Below are 24,789 nucleotides of genomic sequence, written 5' to 3' on the forward strand. Positions count from 1 at the left end.
GATGACGAATACTTGTTATTCGTCAATCAGCAACTCCAATAAGTCAAACAACTTTGTAGTGTCTATGCATCATCGTATTCTTGGACACCGCATGTACACAGGAAAGCTGTTGAGTACAGTCAGTCTCCAGTAAATGCAAAGTCAATTTGTTTCACCATTACCTTATATACAATTATGTATGCGGCTATATCGGTGACAGATTTCAAAACGCATGTTTGGTGTAACCCAGCCAGTGTCCCCCATCCCTCTTGTATAACGAATACTTTAATGTTTCGCCTTGAGATCTAACGTTATAACATTTCGGGGCACGATCATCATCTAATACACAATAGATATTTCCTGGATATATTATATATACTCACCACAAAAAGAAACGCGAACCATAGACATGTGTAGACATGTATCTACGTTAAGAAGAGATGTTGCCAGTGTGTACCAATTAATGACAAAACTATCAGTCAAGTGTCACCACAGAATGACTATTATTATCACGATATGATGCACGTGACTTCAAACTTTACTCGCTAGTCCTGCACGAGACCAGTGGTGCATCTCGAGTCATGGATCTATGACGTCACAACAGAAGAAGAAAATATTTCATTCATATGTCACATGTTGTATGTGTACATAATATTAGACATACAAACTTGCATAACATATACTGAACCGCAAAAGAAACGTCATCCCAAGTAACAATGCATGAAAAGTTGTCGTTCATCTATCTGGGTAATTTTTGTCAAAGTTTCTAAAATTTAACATTACCTCGTCCGGAAAAATTAAATTTGATGATACAAAATCAAAGCAGATGACAATAAAACCTATCGCCCAAACGCATCACGGCAACGGCCATGGTAACCCAATGCACGTGAGTTCCGTGCTAATTCAAATGCACATGCGTTCCCCCATTTCTCGCCCTATACAAATCCACCCAGATCGGATAACATTCATTCGTTATTGAAATGCTAACACCAAGTTTGACAAGAAATCAGCGACACCAAGCCATTGGACGATTGTAAGCTGGACAAACCGCCCGGCAAGTAGCCAATGCATTTCTAGTCCACGTAAGGACCTTATACAGGCTCCAGCAACGGTGCCAGACCACCAACACTACAGATGACCGACCACGTATTTGAAGACCAAGGGTCACCAAACGACCTCAGGATTGTGCGACAGCATCTTCAAGATCGCTTTGTTACTGCAGCGGTAACTGCTCGACGGACCATGGGGACTCACAAGCGACACATTAGTGCGGACATCTCCACTGTGACAGGCCACACCGAGGACCCATTCTGACACCACGTCATCGTCGGAACCGTCTTCAGTGGGAAACACAGCACCAGCATTGGCGCCACCAACAGTGGAGAAGAGTCCTCTTCTCCGACGAGAGCCTTTATTGTATCTCAACAGCAGATGTCAGAGAGAGAGAGAGAGCGTAGTCGACGCCGTGGGGAACGTTATTCGGATGCTTGTGTTGTTGAGAGAGACTCGTTGGGTGGTCCGAGCATCATGGTGTAGGGTTGAATTGGTCTTGCACAGAGGGTCGGCCCTGTAGTCTTCCAGAACATCGGTCCAGGGAGAGGCAATGGTATCACAGCAGCTCGGTACATTGATTAAGTGACCACACGCCATACCTCATTTGGCGCGGCGCCGCAACCACGAGTTTCAGCACGATAACGCCCGTGCCCACACTACGAGAGCAACAAGAGACTTCCGCCAACAGAATGGCATCAGAACCATGCAGTGGCCTGCCCTCAGTCCCGATTTAAATCCCACTGAGCACCTGTGGGACGAGATTCAAAGACGGCCGAATAACGTCCGACCAAGGCCGACAACTGCAGATGAACTGCGTCAGGCGTTCCTCAGAGTGTGGGCTCATCAACCGCCTAAACCATTCCATGTATCGACGTCGCACGTCAGTCATCAATGCACATGGCGGACACACGAGATACTGACTTGTGATGCCATTTTCTCAGAGACTAGTGTTGTGTTTCACTTTAAGAACATTTGACACATTAATTTCATCGTTGATGATCAGTTTTGCTAAGTTTCATCTTTACAATATTTCTCAAAGTATGTTTACAGTGTTTGGACAAATAAGGTTTCTCATATATCTATCCATAGTGACGTTTCTTTTGCGGTACAACATCAGGCAATTAAAGGCCTATGAGACACAATGAACAATGAGAAACATTATTTATATAATAGAAATACAACTTACAGGATTGCGAAACCCAATAAAAAAGTTTTATAACTTTAAATTATGAAATGTTGCCTACGTGCAAACATTTTTTAAATAAGTGCGGCAAGAGGTTTTACATACGTGTTACAATTCATTAAGAACCCTGTCTGGTCCACAGAAGAGCATGAAATAAATGTAGGATCAGACTTTATAATTCTCAAACATAAATCATATCTTAAGTCAGAATAAAATGGACAATTAATGTGAAAATGTATCTCATCTTCTACAGCGTTATTATTACATAATTTACAAATTCTATCCTGTAAAGGTGTGATAGGTTTAGCAAATCTACCAAATTCAACTTGTAAGGGTAATGTGCCGCAGCGTAACTTGCTAAGGATACTATCATGGAACTGTTCTGGGTGAACAATACCTTCCAAATGACGTGCTGGTTTTCTTGGGGAATTAGTCAGCAAAGAGCCAGAGTCACAGGAGACTAATCACAATTTTATTTACAAGAACAATTAACAATTTACAATATACTTAGATAATAACTGAGGGTGCCACAGAGAGTCGGTACACACTCTGGGCTGTGGGAGAGAGGTCTGCTTGGTAAGAGAGTCAAACCCCTTCTCTCTTTCTCTCTGGACCAAGGCTTATATAGCCAAGGTCACCTGACATGTAGTAAGTAATAAATATAAATGTAAACAGTAAATCATCAGTGACATACTTGCACATCCTGTTCAGGATGGCAGACGGTTGATGTACACAAAAATGGGGATTAACAAATAGGATTAGCATCTAATAAATAACAGCAATTAAATGTTTCAAGGCATATAGATGTCATGGCTCCAGGGTAATGAGCCTTTGCAATCAAATGTTCTTTAGACAATGGGTGTCGTAAATCAGTCACCATGACAACTTCCCTCCGTTACGTGAAGCTTGGACCCCAAGCTTATATGAGTCCAAATTGATATGTGTGAGTTTTTTTCACCAACGAAAACAACCATGCAAATGTGATCAAAATCAGTTATATGAAATCCTTATGCAACAAATATATCTATGCAATGACGGTATGAAAGTGATCATCTAGCCAATTTGAATTAGTGCCAGTTTGAAAACTAACCAAGTGATCTTTGTAATGTGCAATTTCACTACAAGGTAATTACTGCTTTGCACAGATTCAATAAATATATCACTGAAGGTTCTTTGAATTCAGGAGTCTGGCTTGGCGGTGCGACTCAGTACCCAATAATGATAATGATTAATGTCATAAAAAGTACAAATTAAACATCTCAGCAAATATTTTGCATAGAGAAATTTGAAACCAGGAGTCTAGCTTTACCGCGTGACTCAAACGGTACTTGTGGGTACTATTGCCCTTTTAAGTACAATGGGTGCTCTTCCCGTGTCTTTGACGGAGCTTGCCCGGATATTGTGGGTGCGATGCCCAAGAAAAAAAATCCTTAATTCCGACATCAAAATTCTGAAATGCTGAATACTGCTGTGCTGTTAATTACTTAATACTGACATACAATAAACATATGTGTAGGGGTGGCTCACCCAAGAATATCCCTAATCTGAATTCAAAGTCCTAGACAATACATTCAATTTTGCAACAAAATGTGCACATTAATTACTTGTAACAAATGACAAATTTTGTCGTTTAGATTTTTAAAATTACGAGTCGAGCTTAGAGGTGTGACTCGATAACCCTACAGCTTAGGTTTGTCTGGGCCCTAGCTGCAACTATATGTCTGGCGTGGCCTGGAGACATTTCAAAGATTCCCTACACAATAACTTCAAAAATCTAGCTGACTAAAGATGTAATTTGGAGTATATTGCACACATACAAAACTGAACTTTGGAAAGACACATTTTGGCATTAATATACTGGCTTTGATTAACATACCTGGTTGCACTACTATTCAACAGTCACACAATATATATCCTTGATTGAGTCCATGTAAGTAAACACAAATTAGTAAGTCCCAATGAGATATCTTGTACACAGTGTCCATCTTGTAGGTGCCCGTGAGGCGGTTTCTGTATTGTGCAGGGTCTGCATGAAGATGGCTGTGGACGGGTCTCTGTGGGATAGGCGTGTATACTTCTTTTCTTAGGTCATGTGGAGGAACGACATCTTGAAGGGGAAGTCTTAGCAGTGTTGCTAAGATATTCGAGCAGGGAAGGTTTGGGATCTGAGAACTTGTTCTTGATCAGAGAGGTTCTTGTTCTTTCTTCAATCTTGTTAAAGGCCATTTCTTCGTTCTTGGTGATTGGCCCCCAGGAAGGTAGTATATCCTTTTAATAAGAGACTGTCACTTCCTACAGTTTTGTGAACCATAAGCCATGCTGCAAAGAGGTACAGGAAAGGGCAGACTAAGAAGTCTGTCATACCCGATAGCTCCACCAAATTAACAACGCGTGTCGGTCTGACGTTGATTAATCAACAATTTGCATACTCGTATATGCAAGGAGCCGACGTATGGTTCCTGTAGGAAGTGACAACTTGGAGACGATGGCTTGCGGTATATACAGTTTTACTTTATACATGTAGATATATACATACAAAAGACACTTTGTGCCAGGTCAGCACATAGTGGTTGTGGTTGTTGTCTTGGTGCCCCGGAGCACCCAGCCTAACCCTAGCTAGGCTAAGGGTAAGACCTTTCTTTTCCTCCTTCTCTCTTTCTCTCTCTGGACCAAGGCTTATATAGCCAAGGTCACCTGACATTTAGTAAGTAATAAATATAAATGTAAACAGTAAATCATCAGTGACATACTTGCACATCCTGTTCAGGATGGCAGACGGTTGATGTACACAAAAATGGGGATTAACAAATAGGATTAGCATCTAATAAATAACAGCAATTAAATGTTTCAAGGCATATAGATGTCATGGCTCCAGGGTAATGAGCCTTTGCAATTAAATGTTCTTTAGACAATGGGTGTCGTAAATCAGTCACCATGACAATACTACGATGAGACCTGTTCATAATACATGTAACATAGGGTTCAGCTGACAGCGAATGTTTGAACAATCGATAAGTAGGAAGCTTATTTCCATTTTGTAAACCTCTATCAATCCACAATTCTGAATACCAATTATCCTCATCTAACGCTAATAACTTATATTTTAAACGGGTAAAATCGGACTGGGTTAAATGCATTAAAAGCAAAGAAGAGGAGCGTCCACAACAAAAATATACGATATACAACGAATTTTTCCTCATCTATCACAGCATCATTCGACACTGACAACGCCATAAACTGGGCACGGTTATTTGCGCACCGATCAGATAACTCCTACCGACAGGGTGGAGTGGTGGTTCAAAGCGAAACGGACAACACTGTCTTTTGCCTAATAAATGCTTGACGGCACCTTCGATCTTGCCTTCCACTATGCATGTAGTAGAAGTAAACGATGACCTGGAAATCAACAAGATTCTTTTTTGTTGCATGTCAAAGCACCAATTCATTTGTCATGAGTTGTTTTGTGAATGTGTGCTGAGCGTATTCACAATTAACTATGATATTTCATGTCTACCAAAATATACACAATAGGTATTTGTCCAGAGCAAATATTTATTAACGTTTATTCTCGATGTTGTGGCAGATATTGAACATCATGACAGCGTCAGCAGGGCTTATAGAGGTCATAAGGCATAACTTTATTTGCTTTTCTGGCCACAGACAGTGGCATATGAAGATCATACACAAATATATTTGAGTTCCATGGCAGGAGGGTAGATTATTTATACAGCAATACAGTGTATATATATGGTTCAATATAGCAAAACGTAAACAGATTTTAACACACTTATTTTTGTACAATTAAGCAAAATGTGTTACTGTCATTTACTCCAACGTTTTAACTGCCAATCGTCTCAACAGGATCATAACTTTGGTTATTTATCGACTCCCTGGCTCTGTTTTTAGTTGTTAATTTTTAACATTCATTATAGTGCGGTCCAAATTTATGGGCTTATTCATCTATTGCTTCAAGCTTGACTGATTTGTTTACACACTAAAATATCTAATTCCTTACGAACTACCGAGGTATTCAAGCACCTGTAATATTAGTAAATATGCATGTCAAGTTTAGTACAACAAACTGGTAATAATTTCGTCCCAATATAGCAATAATTGCTGGTGTGACATAACAGTTAAACTCACTCACAGACACTATATATTTCGCGAGAATGTAGGACCATTCCCCGCTCGGACAATAACCTACAGTGACACTTCGCCACCTGGACTGCACGTCTTCTTGATCGGATTCAACACTAAACTGAATAGGAATAGGAATAGTACGCTCTGTGATTATGATATTTGTACATAACCAGAGACCTGAAACGTCTGGTTTTAATATTATAGTAATATATGTAATTGCGTCGCTTATAACATTTACCCATGACAATATTTAATGAATATTTGACAAATGATAACAATAATGAATCACTGGCTATAAGTTATGAAGAAAACCTTTTTCATTATTTATTAATGGAGAACTGTCGAAGTGTGTTAAATGCATTTATGGCCTTGTCTTGAGCATATTACTTACCAGAACTGTTGTCGAATGAACCCTTTAAACTCAGTTTATCATGTTTAACTGGTTCAATATGTTTTTTTACATTCACATAATTACCCATACGTTTGTGCCCAAAGATATCTAATTAGTTTAACAAACATGTATTTATTGAATTGCTTGTTATTTTGTCTGAGCCATTATCTATTATGTTCATAATTTCCCCGGCCTTAGGTAATTCACAGAGCGAAATTGTACAGTAGAATCATAATAGATGACACGTGATGTATTCATTGGAAACATGTGCCATCAAAGCGGGTAAGCAATTGCTGAGCATCGTGATGATGTGCATAATGGGTGGGGGACACCGCTTCCTCATCAGTCAAACTTTGAAAATGTTGCTGATGAGGTGACGAAAACATTCCTTGTCTCTATCACGTTTGTCTCATGTGTCATCGGAGTTGTCACATGAGGTGTTTGTACCACTCAGGATGGCAAAAGTGTGTTTGTTTAAGAGTCACAAGTAAGTAAGTCGGGATATCAGCGATGAACATTTCGTAATACACAGTATTACAGCAGTTAACACGCACAAATAGCTTAAAGTTAATAATGATATTCATTCCCAATCTCCGGAGAGTAGACAACCCAATTTATCGGGTAGCTGGGGAACCTTAGTCCAAGAAACTCTCAAGAGCCAAGCTGCCGAACTCCAAGTCACTCATTTTGTGACGTCGGGCTTCACTCATTCACTCACACATAAGTGAGTATGGTTTTACGCCGCTTTTAGCAATATTCCAGCAATATCACGGCGGGGGACGCCAGAAATGGGCTTCACACGTTGTACCCATGTCGGGAATCGAATCCGAGTCTTCGTCATGACGAGCGAACGCTTAAACCACTAGGCTACCCGAGAGCCCCTGACTCACACATAAAGCGGGTATACTGTTCAAAGCGTCATTAAACCCTCACATATTTATCATGATCCAAATGCACCCCTACATTGTGAAAGACAGGGTGGTACAGGGTGTCGGTGTAAGACTGGGTGGTACAGGGTGTCGGTGTAAGACTGGGTGGTACAGGGTGTCGGTGTAAGATTGGATGGTACAGGGTGTCAGTATAAGACTGGGTGGTACAGGGTGTCGGTGTAAGACTGGATGGTACAGGGTGTCGTGTAAGACTGGGCGTTACAGGGTGTCGGCGTAAGACTGGGTGGTACAGGGTGTTGGCATAAGAGTGGGTGGTACAGGGTGTCGGTGTAAGACTGGATGGTACAGGGTGTCCGTGTAAGATTGGATGGTACAGGTAGTCGTGTAAGATTGGATGGTACAGGGTGTCGTGTAAGACTGGGTGGTACAGGGTGTCGGTGTAAGATTAGATGGTACAGGGTGTCGGTGTAAGACTGGGTGGTACAGGGTGTCCGTGTAAGATTGGATGGTACAGGGTGTCGTGTAAGACTGGGTGGTACAGGGTGTCGGTGTAAGACTGGGTGGTACAGGGTGTCGGTGTAAGATTGGATGGTACAGGGTGTCGGTGTAAGACTGGGTGGTACAGGGTGTGCGTGTATGATTGGATGGTACAGGGTGTCGTGTAAGATTGGATGGTACAGGGTGTCGGCGTAAGACTGGGTGGTCCAGGGTGTCGGTATAAGACTGGGTTGTACAGGGTGTCGATGTAATACTGGGTGGTATAGGGTGTCGATGTAATACCGGGTGGTACAGGGTGTCGGTGTAAGACTGGGTGGTACAGGGTGTCGGTGTAAGACCGGGTGGTACAGGGTGTCGATGTAATATCGGGTGGTACAGGGTGTTGGTGTAAGACCGGGTGTTGCAGGGTGTCGGTGTAAGACTGGGTGGTACAAGGTGCGAGTTGTGTAAGACTGGGTGGTACAGGGTGTCGGTGTAAGATTGGATGGTACAGGGTGTCGGTGTAAGACTGGGTGGTACAGGGTGTGCGTGTAAGATTGGATGGTACAGGGTGTCGAGTAAGATTGGATTGTACAGGGTGTCGTGTAAGATTGGATGGTACAGGGTGTCGGTGTAAGACTGGGTGGTACAGGGTGTCGGCGTAAGACTGGGTGGTACAGGGTGTCGTGTAAGACTGGGTGGTACAGGGTGTCGTGTAAGACTGGGTGGTACAGGGTGTGTACAGGGTGTCGGCGTAAGACTGGGTGGTCCAGGGTGTCGGTATAAGACTGGGTGGTACAGGGTGTCGATGTAATACTGGGTGGTACAGGGTGTCGATGTAATACCGGGTGGTACAGGGTGTCGGTGTAAGACTGGGTGGTACAGGGTGTCGATGTAATATCGGGTGGTACAGGGTGTTGGTGTAAGACCGGGTGTTGCAGGGTGTCGGTGTAAGACTGGGTGGTTCAAGGTGCGAGTTGTGTAAGACTGGGTGGTACAGGGTGTGTACAGGGTGTCGGTTGTGTATGGCTGGGTGGTACAGGGTGTCGGTGTAAGACTGGGTGGTACAGGGTGTCGGTTGTATATGGGTGGTGTAGGGTGTCGGTTGTGTACGGCCGGGTGGTATAGGGTATGGGTTGTGTACGGCTGGGTGATATAGGGTGTCGGTTGTGTACGGCTGGGTGGTATAGGGTGTCGGTTGTGTACGGCTGGGTGGTATAGGGTATGGGTTGTGTACGGCTGGGTGGTATAGGGTGTCGGTTGTGTACGGCTGGGTTGTACAGGGTGTCGGTTGTGTACGGCTGGGTGGTATAGGGTGTCGGTTGTGTACGGCTGGGTGGTATAGGGTGTCGGTTGTGTACGGCTGGGTGGTATAGGGTGTCGGTTGTGTACGGCTGGGTGGTATAGGGTGTCGGTTGTGTACGGCTGGGTTGTACAGGGTGTCGGTTGTGTACGGCTGGGTGGTATAGGGTGTCGGTTGTGTACGGCTGGGTGGTATAGGGTGTCGGTTGTGTACGGCTGGGTGGTATAGGGTATGGGTTGTGTACGGCTGGGTGGTATAGGGTGTCGGTTGTGTACGGCTGGGTTGTACAGGGTGTCGGTTGTGTACGGCTGGGTGGTATAGGGTGTCGGTTGTGTACGGCTGGGTGGTATAGGGTGTCGGTTGTGTACGGCTGGGTGGTATAGGGTGTCGGTTGTGTACGGCTGGGTGGTATAGGGTGTCGGTTGTGTACGGCTGGGTTGTACAGGGTGTCGGTTGTGTACGGCTGGGTGGTATAGGGTATGGGTTGTGTACGGCTGGGTGGTATAGGGTGTCGGTTGTGTACGGCTGGGTTGTACAGGGTGTCGGTTGTGTACGGCTGGGTGGTATAGGGTGTCGGTTGTGTACGGCTGGGTGGTATAGGGTATGGGTTGTGTACGGCTGGGTGGTATAGGGTGTCGGTTGTGTACGGCTGGGTTGTACAGGGTGTCGGTTGTGTACGGCTGGGTGGTATAGGGTGTCGGTTGTGTACGGCTGGGTGGTATAGGGTGTCGGTTGTGTACGGCTGGGTGGTATAGGGTGTCGGTTGTGTACGGCTGGGTGGTATAGGGTGTCGGTTGTGTACGGCTGGGTTGTACAGGGTGTCGGTTGTGTACGGCTGGGTGGTATAGGGTATGGGTTGTGTACGGCTGGGTGGTATAGGGTGTCGGTTGTGTACGGCTGGGTGGTATAGGGTGTCGGTTGTGTACGGCTGGGTGTTACAGGGTTACAGTTGTATGTGGGTATGTGGCTTTGGGTGGGTGGCTGGGTGTTACAGGAGGTTGTGTAGTCCTAGAAACTCTCAGGAGTCAAGCCGCCGAACGCTTGAACATGCTAAACTCAACAACCATGCGTATTTTATTTAATTATAACATATATTATAAGGTATCTTGAAACATACCATGTCACATTCATGTCAGTTAAGTGTAGTATACTATAAATATATCCAATTGGAGTTTAGAAAAGTGTATAAACATACCGCTCGGCGTTAGTTGAGGATAGCTATGAACACTTAGTGGATAGTACTTTACTCCCCATTCGACCAACAGGGATGTGATGCAACTACGAACGTTTCTTTCTGCCGCGGGCACGTGGTTCGAACTAGTGTTGCAGACAGTTTCAGCTGTTGTACTAGTGTGTATATATTTCATATCGCCTTTTTCTTTGCTGGTTTCTGAATACTGAGAAAATGTGAAAGCAACAAACATTTAAAAATAAGCAAATGAAATGTCTGAAATGCCCGCGTGTCTATGCTTCTGCAGTACAACATGTGACCCCGTTGGTCACGGTTCACCTTGGTGGTTCTGGGCCGGAAGAGCGAAACCTAGCCATAATCAACTCTAAAATCTCTTCGCTTTCGTGAAGCTACAGTAAGACTGGTCACGCTACAGTAAACACGGGATATTGCTATACCGGGACTCTCAAATTACAAGAAAAACACAGAAATGCGTATACCGTGTGCACCCCGATCGCCAACCGTGTGCAACGCGGGACACACTCATTTAAGAGGGATCAAAGGAGGACCCATGTTAAGCTGAAATTGGAGGTAATAACAAGGAGAGCGAGTTTTGATATCCTGACGAAAAGTGTTAAAACACATTTTATGATATGTACTTTTTGACGTCTTGTTTTTAGATGTAATTTTGTTGGAAAATATGAGTACCGTTGTGATCAATCAGATCCATCTTATTTATAGGACCATTGGCTTCTGCAAGATCTTTTGCGATGGTGTTAAGAGAACACATGATCCTGGAAAATGTTATTGTCATTGAAAAGATTGTGTGATTTGACATTAAACGTCTGTAGTACGACGTCCAGTGATTATGTTAATGAGGCTTGGCGGATCATTGTTTTTACTGGACCCGAATTACTTAATGATGGTTGGGTCTCTTTGTCTCGCGAAAGTCATGACGCTGAGAAAGAACAGCATTTATTTAATGAGAGTAGGTTATATCGTGGAGGATACATTTGAGGCAGAGAGAGTTCTACTAAATGTACCGCCTGCATTGATCAGTAGACGTGAGCGCGGGATTATGTATAAGATGGCCGCTGCATAATGGCCCCCAGGAGAGGTAAAAATGTACAATATTAGGTAAAAGTAGTACTGTTTTCACAGGTCTGTTGAATAACTTCTACGCACTACTTTCAATATATCTTCTACCCGATCATTGATACATCATTTTGGCATTTACAATATGTGTTCTTTTCAACATACATTACTAGTTTACAATCATGTGTTTTAGAGTAGTTGCCAATTGTGTTGAGCTTAAATAATTGTAAATTATGGTGACATGTAAACATGAAACGCCTCATGTAGAGCGTGTAGTAAGTAACATGGTAAATAGTAATATTAATACAATATATACAGTGATACATCTGTAATCCTAAACCTTATGTTCCACATGCCCGGAATAGGCAGAAGGTAAGTCGATTAAATATGGGAAGAGGTTTGCCATAACACTATCCTCCAGTGGACAGAATGTGCTCGGATCTGAGCAGAGATTGTGGAGTTTCAAGTTACAAAATGAAACCATCAACAGGCTCAGTGCTGGACCTAGTCCTGCACCATGACTGTGGAATATTTTTATTTTATGAAAAAATAATAATCTAGAAATGCATACAAAAGCAAGTCTAGCCAGCTCAAGCTAGCTTTTATTTTTATTTTTAGAGTCAAGAAGGATATTGTGTAATATAAGATTTCAGAGACTAAATGTTAGTCTATGCTGGTCCTTATGCTGTGAGGGCTGGGGATGGCTTATCTTGAAGACAGATAACGGAGATCATATCACCAAACAAAAACCACTGTGTAACAAAGTAATAACATACATGCAGAGACATCACCTGAATATGATAACATATGTAAATGTTACGATATCTATCAACACGAACTATTCCAAAATGGGTCTAAGGTCATAGAGACAAAGGCTAAAGATATTTAATAAATAAACAAAGAGCGGAAGTTGTTTATCGTTCAATGAAACACTGCTGGGAGAATATACCACTCGTCGTTTACTTCTTTTATGAGATATCAACATATGCACAGCCTTTTTAAGAATGTCAATAAATTGTGCAAGATTTAAAAAACATTTACTAGTATTTAAGTAATGATGACTCCCCGACTACAATCCGACCTCGGCAATATCGGACAACTCCATTTTATGTACAAGTGTGTGTGAGTGTGAGTGTGAGTGTGTGTGTGTGCGTGCGTGCGTGCGTGTGTGTGTTAAGTTGGGTATTCTCAGTTTTCACGTCGATTATCTGCACGTTTTCTCCCAATACCGATTGTCATATTTCTCCCACTTTTGGGTGCGATCGTTCGGCCATTGCGTTCATATGCGCTGTTCAGTTACATCTATGGTGAGCAACTTAATAGACACTCCCCTCTCAAAGATATCGTCGTCCTAATTACGACCTCAAGTTGAATCTCCAGAAATGACAATGTTTTATCATGAAATAAACCACGCTTCGTTCATCATTGTTGTTTGCGATTTATCGCGTAGCTCTCTTATATAATACCATGAGGAACTATTCACGTGGTCATTATTGATTCATTTTATCGAGGATACACTGAAAATATATCTTCTACTCAATCCTTGATACATCAGTTTGCTATTTACAATAATGAATTCTTTTTAAAGTACATTAATAGTTTTACAATCGGGTGTTTTGGAGTATTAGTCAATTGTGTTGAGCTTACAAGCAATAACTATAATTTATGGTGACATGTAAACATAAAACGTCTCAAGTAGAGCATGCAGTAAGTAAGGAAAATTGATTAAATAACAAAAAGAGTTTGCCATAACATACATGCAGAGACATCACCTGAATATGATTACATATGTAAAAGTTACGACATCTACACGAAATGTTCAAAAATGGACCCAAGTTGTTCTTATTGTCCTTCCGTTTGTTGTATCTAATTCCATCAAGCAAGATGTCTACCCCGTGATGTTTACCAGCTACAATGTCACCTCTAGCATCCATTGTGAAATGTGACTGACGGACATAAGTGGGGATATTTATTACAGACTAATTTTCTGCTAAAAAAATCTTAAACCGCAATACTTAAAAATGCTTTAAAAACATTTCTGGACAGGACAGAAATTGTCTTTATCAGTACAGAATTAGTTGCTAATCCCTCCTTACAGTTACTTAATAATTGCGATCAGTTGTCCTAGTGTGGACACTGTGACTTCATCCAATTCCCAGTCTGGACAATGTGTTCTGTGAGGCTAAGGCAGGTCGGTGGCCACACTGGGAGGTTACCAGTAGAAGATGCGCCAATAAATATATATCTACCAATATGCTAGAACCGATTGCCAAAACACTCTAACAAAAGTAATTCTCTCAATTTGTGATATAAAAAACACTTTTGATATTTCAAATATCACAAATCCGATTCTTTATATGATAAAATACATTGATACAATAAATTCTTTTACTAGTATCTTAACATCGACTTTGCGATATCAATAAATAGTTCATATCATAAAATCAAATTTGTGATATAAATTCATTCTTTGGAATGAATAAATGAATTACTGACATCATGAAATGCAGAATAAACAGTTAAAACAGCGCCTTATAAAGTGTTCCTTTTGGGTTGTATTACATCACGGTTATATTGTTAATTGCTAGTCTGATATGCACCAATATATCTTTAATGTTATTTAAAACTTTTTAAAAATGTCAACTTATAATTAACTATTAACTGTAACCAAGGAAATAATGCTAACCCTGCCTGCGTCTTTTTTTTTTTATCTCTCTGTCGTTATCATAAAACGTGTCGATGTCGGTGTTGCTTTAAGTGTTTAAGAGGTCACCTTCTGCCTTTGCACTTTCGGCTGACCTGCCCCTCTTTGGGACTCGTGTGTGCGAGTAGGGTAGACATATCTATTTCGAGTTTTTGTATTCATAAACTTTCTGTTTTCATATAGATATGATTCCTATTTTCGTATTTTGATATGATTATCAATTTTGTCTTTGGTTGTTCTGTTTATATATGTTCGAGTAGCTGCATGTCCTTCTCTCAGAAATAGAGTTAGTTTCGCCTTCGCAGATGCATCACTTGGCTTTAGGAGATCTACGACGGAAAGCGGATCTAACTGCAATTCTAACTAACTGCCGAGTTGCGTCCCTCGGACACGTCAGAAACCTAGGATTGTGGGTTCGAATCCCGGTTCGCCCCGATTATGTTTCTAGGTTTGTCAGCACCATACCCGTGCTCGTGGGTTTTACCGAACTGGTAAACGTCTAAGACCTGCATCACTTCAGGCTTTCCTCCCATATTAAGCTCAAACGCCGAGATATAACTGGAATACTGATAAAAAACAGCGTTAAACCTAACTCACTCACTCTAGAGTTAGCTTCGCCAGTGTGTGTGCTTTTTCATTTCCACGAATATCTATGTGTGATGGGATCCAACACAGCTCCACCTGTGTGCACGGGTGGTACAGTCGTCTAAGTCGGCGCGATTCGCTGTGCAGAGTTGCGTCCGTTGGGCTCGCCAGAAAACTATGTTTGTAGGTTCGAATCCCGGCTCGCCCCGATTATGTTTCTAGGTTTGTCAGCACCATACCCATGCTCGTGCGTCTCACCGAAGTGGTATACGTCTGAGACCTGCATCACTTTGGGCTTTCCTCCCACATTAAGCTGGCACACCGTGATTTAACTGTTAACTAATAATAATTCATCTTCAGTTGTATCACAGAATAATAACTATTGATACAAACACAACTACCAAATAAAGTGCTGCGACAACTCTGGATTGTTTCTGATGTTGACAATAGTACACACAGGAAAGAAGTGAGATTTTCCGGAGGCATGATACTATTACCTCCACAACTAATTATGAATAGTTGACAGTGAAGAGGACTTCTGTTAAAATCAGAAGTTTTTTTATAGTGTAATGACTGCCAGAAATCATGTATTATGAATATGTATTTACTGTTTTTGTAGTCATAAGAATTAATAGGTTCAGAATCAAGCAAGTAAATTTTGTTTCTCTGGATTACACTTGACCTAGTTGCATCCTATTCAAGCACAACAAAACTACTGTTGTTTTTACAATTCTTTAATGAGTAGATATTATAAAGAGCAAGATGTATACATAACATAGTAGATAAATATGTTGACAGGAAACACAAAAAAAGATGACAAAGTTAGAGCCAAGTATAAATACCATCCAAGGTGGATGAAACAACCATTGCCCTCTGCTACATCTGGTAGGCTGTGGCATTCAGTAATACCTCATTATGACCAGGTCGGTATTGGTTGTCATAAGAGCAAGGTCTTTAGGTATAAATGATGTTGCTTGCCAGAGTAGCAAGATGTAAATCGGCCATGACCTGATTGCTAGGGACTGACCTGTCTATTCGTCACTCAACAAACTAAAGTTTCATTATTATCAAGTCAGGAAAGGAATAAATGGTCAGTCTGTAGCATACAGACATCATTTTGTTGTGAGTAACAAACACATGGTAGGTATATTGATAAAACATTAGATGGTAAAGGTATTATTGTTCATATGATTCAGCTAAATATTCAGTACAAAATGATAGAAAAAATAAAACCCAGCCCCAACATATGATATGAATGCTGCAAAAATAAACATCTAGTAGTTCTTATGTGTGATTATCTTTTGTGCTTGCCACTTTAATCAAGATTAACTGTCCTCAAAGCATCCATTAAACATGTTAGGCAGTTGAGGACGGTGAAAGAATAATGACCTACCATGCGTGGCACAGTTGTCAAAAGTGACAATAGCAAACATACCATGAGTAAGGCAGTTGCAGACAGTCAAGATGGCAAACATACCACGAGTAAGGCAGTTGCAGACAGTCAAGATGGCAAACATAGCATGAGTAAGGCACTTGCAGACAGTCAAGATGGCAAACATAGCATGAGTAAGGCACTTGCAGACAGTCAAGATGGCAAACATACCACGAGTAAGGCAGTTGCAGACAGTCAAGATGGCAAACATATCATGAGTAAGGCACTTGCAGACAGTCAAGATGGCAAACATAGCATGAGTAAGGCACTTGCAGACAGTCAAGATGGCAAACAGACCCTCAGTAAGACAGTTGCAGACAGTCAAGATGGCAAACATACCACGAGTAAGGCAGTTGCAGACAGTCAAGATGGCAAACAGACCCTCAGTAAGACAGTTGCAGACAGTCAAGATGGCAAACAGACACTCAGTAAGGCAGTTGCAGACAGTCAAGATGGCAAACAGACCCTCAGTAAGACAGTTGCAGACAGTCAAGATGGCAAACAGACCTTCAGTAAGGCAGTTGCAGACAGTCAAGATGGCAAACAGACACTCAGTAAGGCAGTTGCAGACAGTCGAGATGGCAAACATACCCTCAGTAAGGCAGTTGCAGACAGTCAAGATGGCAAACAGACCCTCAGTAAGACAGTTGCAGACAGTCAAGATGGCAAACAGACCTTCAGTAAGGCAGTTGCAGACAGTCAAGATGGCAAACAGACCCTCAGTAAGGCAGTTGCAGACAGTCAAGATGGCAAACATAGCATGAGTAAGGCAGTTGCAGACAGTCAAGTTGGCAAACATAGCATGAGTAAGGCAGTTGCAGACAGTCAAGTTGGCAAACATAGCATGAGTAAGGCAGTTGCAGACAGTCAAGATGGCAAACATACCATGAGTAAGGCAGTTGCAGACAGTCAAGTTGGCAAACATAGCATGAGTAAGGCAGTTGCAGACAGTCAAGTTGGCAAACATACCACGAGTAAGGCAGTTGCAGACAGTCAAGATGGCAAACATAGCATGAGTAAAGCAGTTGCAGACAGTCAAGATGGCAAACATAGCATGAGTAAAGCAGTTGCAGACAGTCAAGATGGCAAACATAGCATGAGTAAGGCAGTTGCAGACAGTCAAGATGGCAAACATAGCATGAGTAAGGCAGTTGCAGACAGTCAAGATGGCAAACATAGCATGAGTAAGGCAGTTGCAGACAGTCACGAAGGCAAACATAGCATGAGTAAGGCAGTTGCAGACAGTCAAGATGGCAAACATAGCATGAGTAAGGCAGTTGCAGACAGTCAAGATGGCAAACATACCATGAGTAAGGCAGTTGCAGACAGTCAAGATGGCAAACATAGCATGAGTAAGGCAGTTGCAGACAGTCAAGATGGCAAACATAGCATGAGTAAGGCAGTTGCAGACAGTCAAGATGGCAAACATAGCATGAGTAAAGCAGTTGCAGACAGTCAAGATGGCAAACATACCATGAGTAAAACAGTTGCAGACAGTCAAGATGGCAAACATAGCATGAGTAAGGCAGTTGCAGACAGTCAAGATGGCAAACATAGCATGAGTAAGGCAGTTGCGGACAGTCACGATGGCAAACATAGCATGAGTAAGGCAGTTGCAGACAGTCAAGATGGCAAACATAGCATGAGTAAGGCAGTTGCAGACAGTCACGATGGCAAACATACCATGAGTAAGGCAGTTGCAGACAGTCACGATGGCAAACATACCATGAGTAAGGCAGTTGCAGACAGTCAAGATGGCAAACATAGCATGAGTAAGGCAGTTGCAGACAGTCAAGATTATGAAGCTGTATACCAGCCGTGTAACAGTTGTATGTGAAGGAGGAAGATAGCAAGGCAAGTGACATCGGTTGAAGGATTTGCTGGTATCACCAGTCCTGTATGATACCAGAGTTGTTAGAGAGATTACCAGTATCATGAGAAGCCTGCTACTGAGGTCTCCCCTGGCAAAGTTCGGTGACAGCATATCCAGCCAAACAGATTACTTTCAGGACAGTGAAGACAACAGTGCAAAGTGGAGCACATGTTGGAGACTTTGTTCACGTTTAACCACATCATTTCAATAGTGTTTCATTAGATAAAGCAACTACCAGTAGTTTTGTTCTGAGAAAAACCTGGTCAAACAAACAAAGATATTGCACCAAATCGGGTAAATGCTAATCCATATGAAAATCAATTTGGTGAACCTGCTACAATCTGAACTTAATATCACTGACATTGCCACATTAATGGAGGACAATAAAACATTATGCTTCCTTAAAAAAAAATCTTTCACCAGAAAACACAATTTCTGGTACACAAAAAGTTTAGAAATACCAAGTTTTGTATGTTAAACATATGCAGCATCAGCAATTCATTTGGTTCCATTGATGTGTTGCAGTGTCCCAGAGTGTCAGTATTAGTCTAAGTACACTACTCAAACAAAGTTAAGGACAACACGATTCTTCATATTAGTAAAGTTAATCTTGAGGCCATACAGTCTCCACAAGAGACACATGCAGATGCTTCTGAACCAACTGTAAGGAGTATTCTAAAGAAAAATGAGCAAGACATGAGATAACTACTTACAGATGTTATTTGGGTAGAACTAGAAGTGAGAAGGTAACTACCGGTACATTCTTCAGAGTACAAAAAGGCAGTTGTTATATCACTAGACCCTTATTCTGGAAGATGTCTACTCAACCACACTGAAATGAGCAGAGGAACATAGAGAGAGACAACAAAATATTGTAGTTTTGAGTGATGATGTCCTGCGACCTGCACCAGAAGGTATATAAACCAAGTAAATATATCTATACATTGTGACACATTGTGTTTCATACAGTGGTATTAACAATGTTAACTATTCAACTCTCCTTGAGGGTATTAGTCATATCAGCACTGTCAAATCTTCTTGGCATCTTTCCTGTTACCAGAAACTGTAACAGTACACTAAGAGTGTCCACAACTACGTGCTGCCGCAGGGAAGACAGAAACTGGGTGTAGTGCACTTCAAGTATGCCATACAGGTAACAAGCAGTGTCAGTGACAACAACGAATTGATACTACAATAACCTGACTTACATTGCAAAGGAGAACGTATGTATATATATATATTGAGATTCACCAGCTATGCAGAAACAGACTTGGCACTGATGGTGACACAACATTACAGATACCTGTAACACAAATACTGTCACAAGGATACACACGTAATATATCACATTGAGCAACACAATATATCTCTTATCTTATTTATAATCATTACATTAGTAAACCAAAGATAACGTCATCATTTGGTATTTATTAATAACAGATTTGATTGCCAATTTGCTTTTGTTACAATTGGTTGTTTACATGACAAATGTACAAACAGTACCCTCTACTATAATAATGCTGCAGATGAAGAGTTTTACTGAAGCATGTTGCAGAACCTGTCACATATACTGACAGGACTAGTGTGACTGTGTGTAGACAGAAGTAGTCCCACTCATCCCTCTATTAATGTACATCAGTACCCGTGTTACACCCATCCTACAGCTGCAAGTGTTGCTACATCAGTACCCATGTTGCACCCATCCTACAGCTGCAAGTGTTGCTTCACACATCACAGTACCCATGTTACACCCATCCTACAGCTGCAAGTGTTGCTACATTAGTACCCATGTTACACCCATCCTACAGCTGCAAGTGTTGCTACATTAGTACCCATGTTACACCCATCCTACAGCTGCAAGTGTTGCTACATCAGTACCCATGTTACACCCATCCTACAGCTGCAAGTGTTGCTTCATCAGTACCCATGTTACACCCATCCTACAGCTGCAAGTGTTGCTACATCAGTACCCATGTTACACCCATCCTACAGCTGCAAGTGTTGCTACATCAGTACCCATGTTACACCCATCCTACAGCTGCAAGTGTTGCTTCATCAGTACCCATGTTGCACCCATCCTACAGCTGCAAGTGTTGCTACATCAGTACCCATGTTACACCCATCCTACAACTGCAAGTGTTGCTACATCAGTACCCATGTTACACCCATCCTACAGCTGCAAGTGTTGCTTCATCAGTACCCATGTTACACCCATCCTACAGCTGCAAGTGTTGCTACATCAGTACCCATGTTACACCCATCCTACAGCTGCAAGTGTTGCTTCATCAGTACCCATGTTACACCCATCCTACAGCTGCAAGTGTTGCTACATCAGTACCCATGTTACACCCATTCTACAGCTGCAAGTGTTGCTACATTAGTACCCAAGTTACACCCATCCTACAGCTGCAAGTGTTGCTACATTAGTACCCAAGTTACACCCATCCTACAGCTGCAAGTGTTGCTACATCAGTACCCAAGTTACACCCATCCTACAGCTGCAAGTGTTGCTACATCAGTACCCAAGTTACACACATCCTACAGCTGCAAGTGTTGCTACATTAGTACCCAAGTTACACCCATCCTACAGCTGCAAGTGTTGCTACATCAGTACCCATGTTACACCCATCCTACAGCTGCAAGTGTTGCTTCATCAGTACCCATGTCACACCCATCCTACAGCTGCAAGTGTTGCTACATCAGTACCCATGTTACACCCATCCTACAGCTGCAAGTGTTGCTACATTAGTACCCAAGTTACACCCATCCTACAGCTGCAAGTGTTGCTTCATCAGTACCCATGTTACACCCATCCTACAGATGCAAGTGTTGCTTCACACATCACAGTACCCTGAGACACAAATCATTTTCAACAAGTTGTCAACAAGACTAGAACTAACACTGGTCAAAAATGTCTCACAGCCAATATCCTTATCATACAACATTTAGTTATAAAGAAACAAGAGTTCATTGGTAATGGCTTTACCTATCTATATGTATGCAAAAATATTTTGTTGAAAGGACCCCTGTAACCACACAGTTTGATGAAAGGAATCTCTACACTGTACATGCAAGAGTAGTTATGTCCTGCCACTGTACTTACACTCCAGTGACTTACAGACTATACAGCCTCAGAGCCAGCATCAAACAATATACACACACATCGGTGGCAGGTTTGGTGGCGCAGCAGCAATCATCTGTTTAGTTGCCAACAATCTTCCTTGAAATCTCCCCCTGAAATACAATACATAAACACTATAGAAACAATAACCACAACTCCTTCAGCTCCTGAAGAATAACAAGTGTATTCAGTTACTGCAAGGCGATATCTAAGTGCATCTCAGCTTCTATCTGTAAACATGTAGACATTGGTGTCCTGTAAATGGGTATAAAATGTTGGTAAATGTCTCTCCAACATGTGCCCGCCGTGATATTGCTGGAAAATTGCTAAATCGGCGTAAAACCATATTCACTCACTCACTCACTCCAACAAGTGAACATAAAGTATAGTTGACAGTCTCTCTAAAAAGTTGAAAGTGGAGATTAGTGTCTCTCCGTTCAGTAAACATTCAGTAAAGTTAAGTGTTTCTCCAACAAGTCGACATTAATAAGCTCTCATAGGTGGATAAAAGTGTTCTGTCTCTGACAAATGGATATCATGTGTAGTTTACTGTCATTCTTGCAGGAGGACAAAGCGTAGAATTTCACTGTCTCTCTGACAAGGGGAAACAGTGTGTTGTTTAGTTTCCATCTGACAAGGGGAAACACAGTGTTGTTTAGTTTTCATATGACAAGGGGAAACAGTGTGTTGTTTAATATCCATCTTACAAGGGGAAACAGTGTTGTTTAGTTTCCATCTGACAAGGGGAAACAGAGTGTTGTTTAGTTTCCATCTGACAAGGGGAAACAGTGTGTTGTTTAGTTTCCATCTGACAAGGGGAAACAGTGTTGTTTAGTATCCATCTGACAAGGGGAAACTGTGTTGTTTAGTTTCCATCTGACAAGGGGAAACAGAGTGTTGTTTAGTTTCCATCTGACAAGGGGAAACTGTGTTGTTTAGTTTCCATCTGACAAGGGGAAACAGTGTGTTGTTTATTATCCATCTTACAAGGGGAAACAGTGTGTTGTTTATTATCCATCTTACAAGGGGAAACAGTGTTGTTTATTATCCATCTTACAAGGGGAAACAGTGTTGTTTAGTATCCATCTGACAAGGGGAAACTGTGTTGTTTAGTTTCCATCTGACAAGGGGAAACAGAGTGTTGTTTAGTTTCCATCTGACAAGGGGAAACTGTGTTGTTTAGTTTCCATCTGACAAGGGGAAACTGTGTTGTTTAGTTTCCATCTGACAAGGGGAAACAGTGTGTTGTTTATTATCCATCTTACAAGGGGAAACAGTGTGTTGTTTATTATCCATCTTACAAGGGGAAACAGTGTGTTGTTTATTATCCATCTTACAAGGGGAAACAGTGTGTTGTTTATTATCCATCTTACAAGGGGAAACAGTGTGTTGTTTATTATCCATCTTACAAGGGGAAACAGAGTGTTGTTTAGTTTTGATCTGACAAGGGGAAACAGTGTTGTTTATTATCCATCTTACAAGGGGAAACAGTGTTGTTTAGTATCCATCTGACAAGGGGAAACAGTATATTGTTTAGTATCCATCTGACAAGGGGAAAGAGTGTGTTGTTTATTATCCATCTGACAAGGGGAAACAGTGTTGTTTAGCTTCCATCTGACAAGGGGAAACAGTATATTGTTTAGTATCCATCTGACAAGGGGAAAGAGTGTGTTGTTTATTATCCATCTGACAAGGTGAAACAGTGTTGTTTAGTATCCATCTGACAAGGGGAAACAGTGTTTTGTTTAGTTTCCATCTGACAAGCGGAAACAGTGTGTTGTTTAGTATCCATCTGACAAGGGGAAACAGTGTTTTGTTTAGTTTCCATCTGAGAAGCGGAAACAGTGTGTTGTTTAGTTTCCATCTGATAAGGGGAAACAGTGTTGTTTAGTATCCATCTGACAAGGGGAAACTGTGTTGTTTAGTTTCGATCTGACAAGGGGAAACAGTGTTGTTTAGTATCCATCTTACAAGGGGAAACAGTGTTGTTTAGCTTCCATCTGACAAGGGGAAACAGTATATTGTTTAGTATCCATCTGACAAGGGGAAACAGTGTGTTGTTTATTATCCATCTGACATGGGGAAACACTGTGTTGTTTAGTATCCATCTGACAAGGGGAAACACTGTTGTTTTACTTATCCATGTTGCTGGTTATAGAATTTGTCCTGTAAATGACAATTATTGTAAAACACCAGTGGTTGGCCAGATGACACCTGTCACTTTGAAGTGAAGGTGACTGGTCATCTGACAAGTTACATCAAGGTGTAGCAATACTGAATGTGTGAGAAGACCTGGAGAAGTACGTACTGGGAAGGAGTAGACGAAGAGCACGACAAGGAGGATGAGGATGAGGATGACCAGGGAGCTGATGATGTACCACTTGTAGTTGCGCCAGATGATGTACTTCAGGGTCTTGAATGGACTTGTAAACCACATGAATGAAGTTTCTGGTCGCCTGCAAAATACACATTTGTATTTCAGTAATCACTGTTATGCTATCACAACACTATTAATCACCTGTTTCTTACAGAACTCTTGTAGTTTTCATTCAAAATCTGTTTCTGGAAACAATCATCCACTTGCTAACCAAATATTCAACAGTAAATACTTGTGGCAGTCCTATCACCTGTCATGATGATTTTAAGATTAGGATTTTCTCTTTTTTTGCAGGTAGACATATTTGTTGTCCTGTGGAAGGAATCTGTGTGAGCTGAATTAATATGCCTGAAGTAGTATCTCACTTTGGAGGGTCCAGATGTGGGTGCATGTTGGGCTCCTCCTGTCCGAGACCGGATTCTTTCTCTGCCGCCTCCTCAGCTGTCAGTAACTCCAGCTCCATTTCAACTTTTCCCTGTGACAAAAACATAACTTTGTAAAAAAAAAACCACCAGTTGCTTCGCCTTAAAAATAAATTCAATGTATAAATGCATTATTCAAAGAGACACTGATTGAAGTTCAATCTTCATATTGAACATGTCAAAGTTATATACAAATTTTATACATAGTCTTTAGATATATACATATGAAGAGTGCTCCAATCATATGCAAATGAGTCATGTCACATGTGGGGGTTCACAGGCAGGTTCCCGCCATACAGTAGTGACTGTGTCCACATTGTGCAAAGATGATGGCAGGTCTCCTCCACCTCAAAGAAGCCACTAAATGTCAAATAAAGGCTAGGGGATGGCTTTCCATATCTGAGGAAGGATTAACAAATGTTTTTTCTGCAATGTTGTTGGGGGATGTGGAAGATGTTGCAAACATTCCATTTTATTCCAGACAGGTGTGATTTGTGACAGATCAGGGGATTGTGCAGGCCAGGGTAACACCCTAACATTGTATTGAATCAGATACTGTTGATCAGCTCCTGCAACTTATGGTACAGAGTTAT

At 41.7% G+C, this 24,789-nt stretch overlaps 2 protein-coding genes across 14 annotated transcripts in view; both read right to left on the minus strand.

The window, feature by feature from the left end:
* Positions 1-15,689: 15,689 nt before the first annotated feature.
* LOC125378233 lies at positions 15,690-19,676 on the minus strand. The gene has a single exon (XM_048393456.1). The coding sequence runs from the start codon at positions 18,385-18,387 to the stop codon at positions 16,297-16,299; it is 2,091 nt and encodes a 696-aa protein (XP_048249413.1). The 5' UTR covers positions 18,388-19,676; the 3' UTR covers positions 15,690-16,296.
* Positions 19,677-21,017: 1,341 nt separating this feature from the next.
* The window catches only part of LOC124115927 (myoferlin-like), a 216,219-nt gene continuing 212,447 nt past the window's right edge, over positions 21,018-24,789 (minus strand). For all 13 annotated transcript variants that reach the window (XM_048393448.1, XM_048393447.1, XM_048393446.1 and 10 more), the window contains 3 exons: positions 24,140-24,249; positions 23,706-23,853; positions 21,018-21,510 (listed from right to left, as the gene is read on the minus strand). In XM_048393448.1, the coding sequence (XP_048249405.1) occupies positions 21,478-21,510; positions 23,706-23,853; positions 24,140-24,249 (291 nt within the window). In that variant the 3' untranslated portion in view covers positions 21,018-21,477. The remainder of the gene's footprint in view (positions 21,511-23,705; positions 23,854-24,139; positions 24,250-24,789) is intronic.

Source organism: Haliotis rufescens, unplaced genomic scaffold, assembly GCF_023055435.1.
Source record: "Haliotis rufescens isolate VD_foot unplaced genomic scaffold, xgHalRufe1.0.p SCAF_12, whole genome shotgun sequence".
NCBI lineage: Eukaryota > Metazoa > Mollusca > Gastropoda > Lepetellida > Haliotidae > Haliotis > Haliotis rufescens.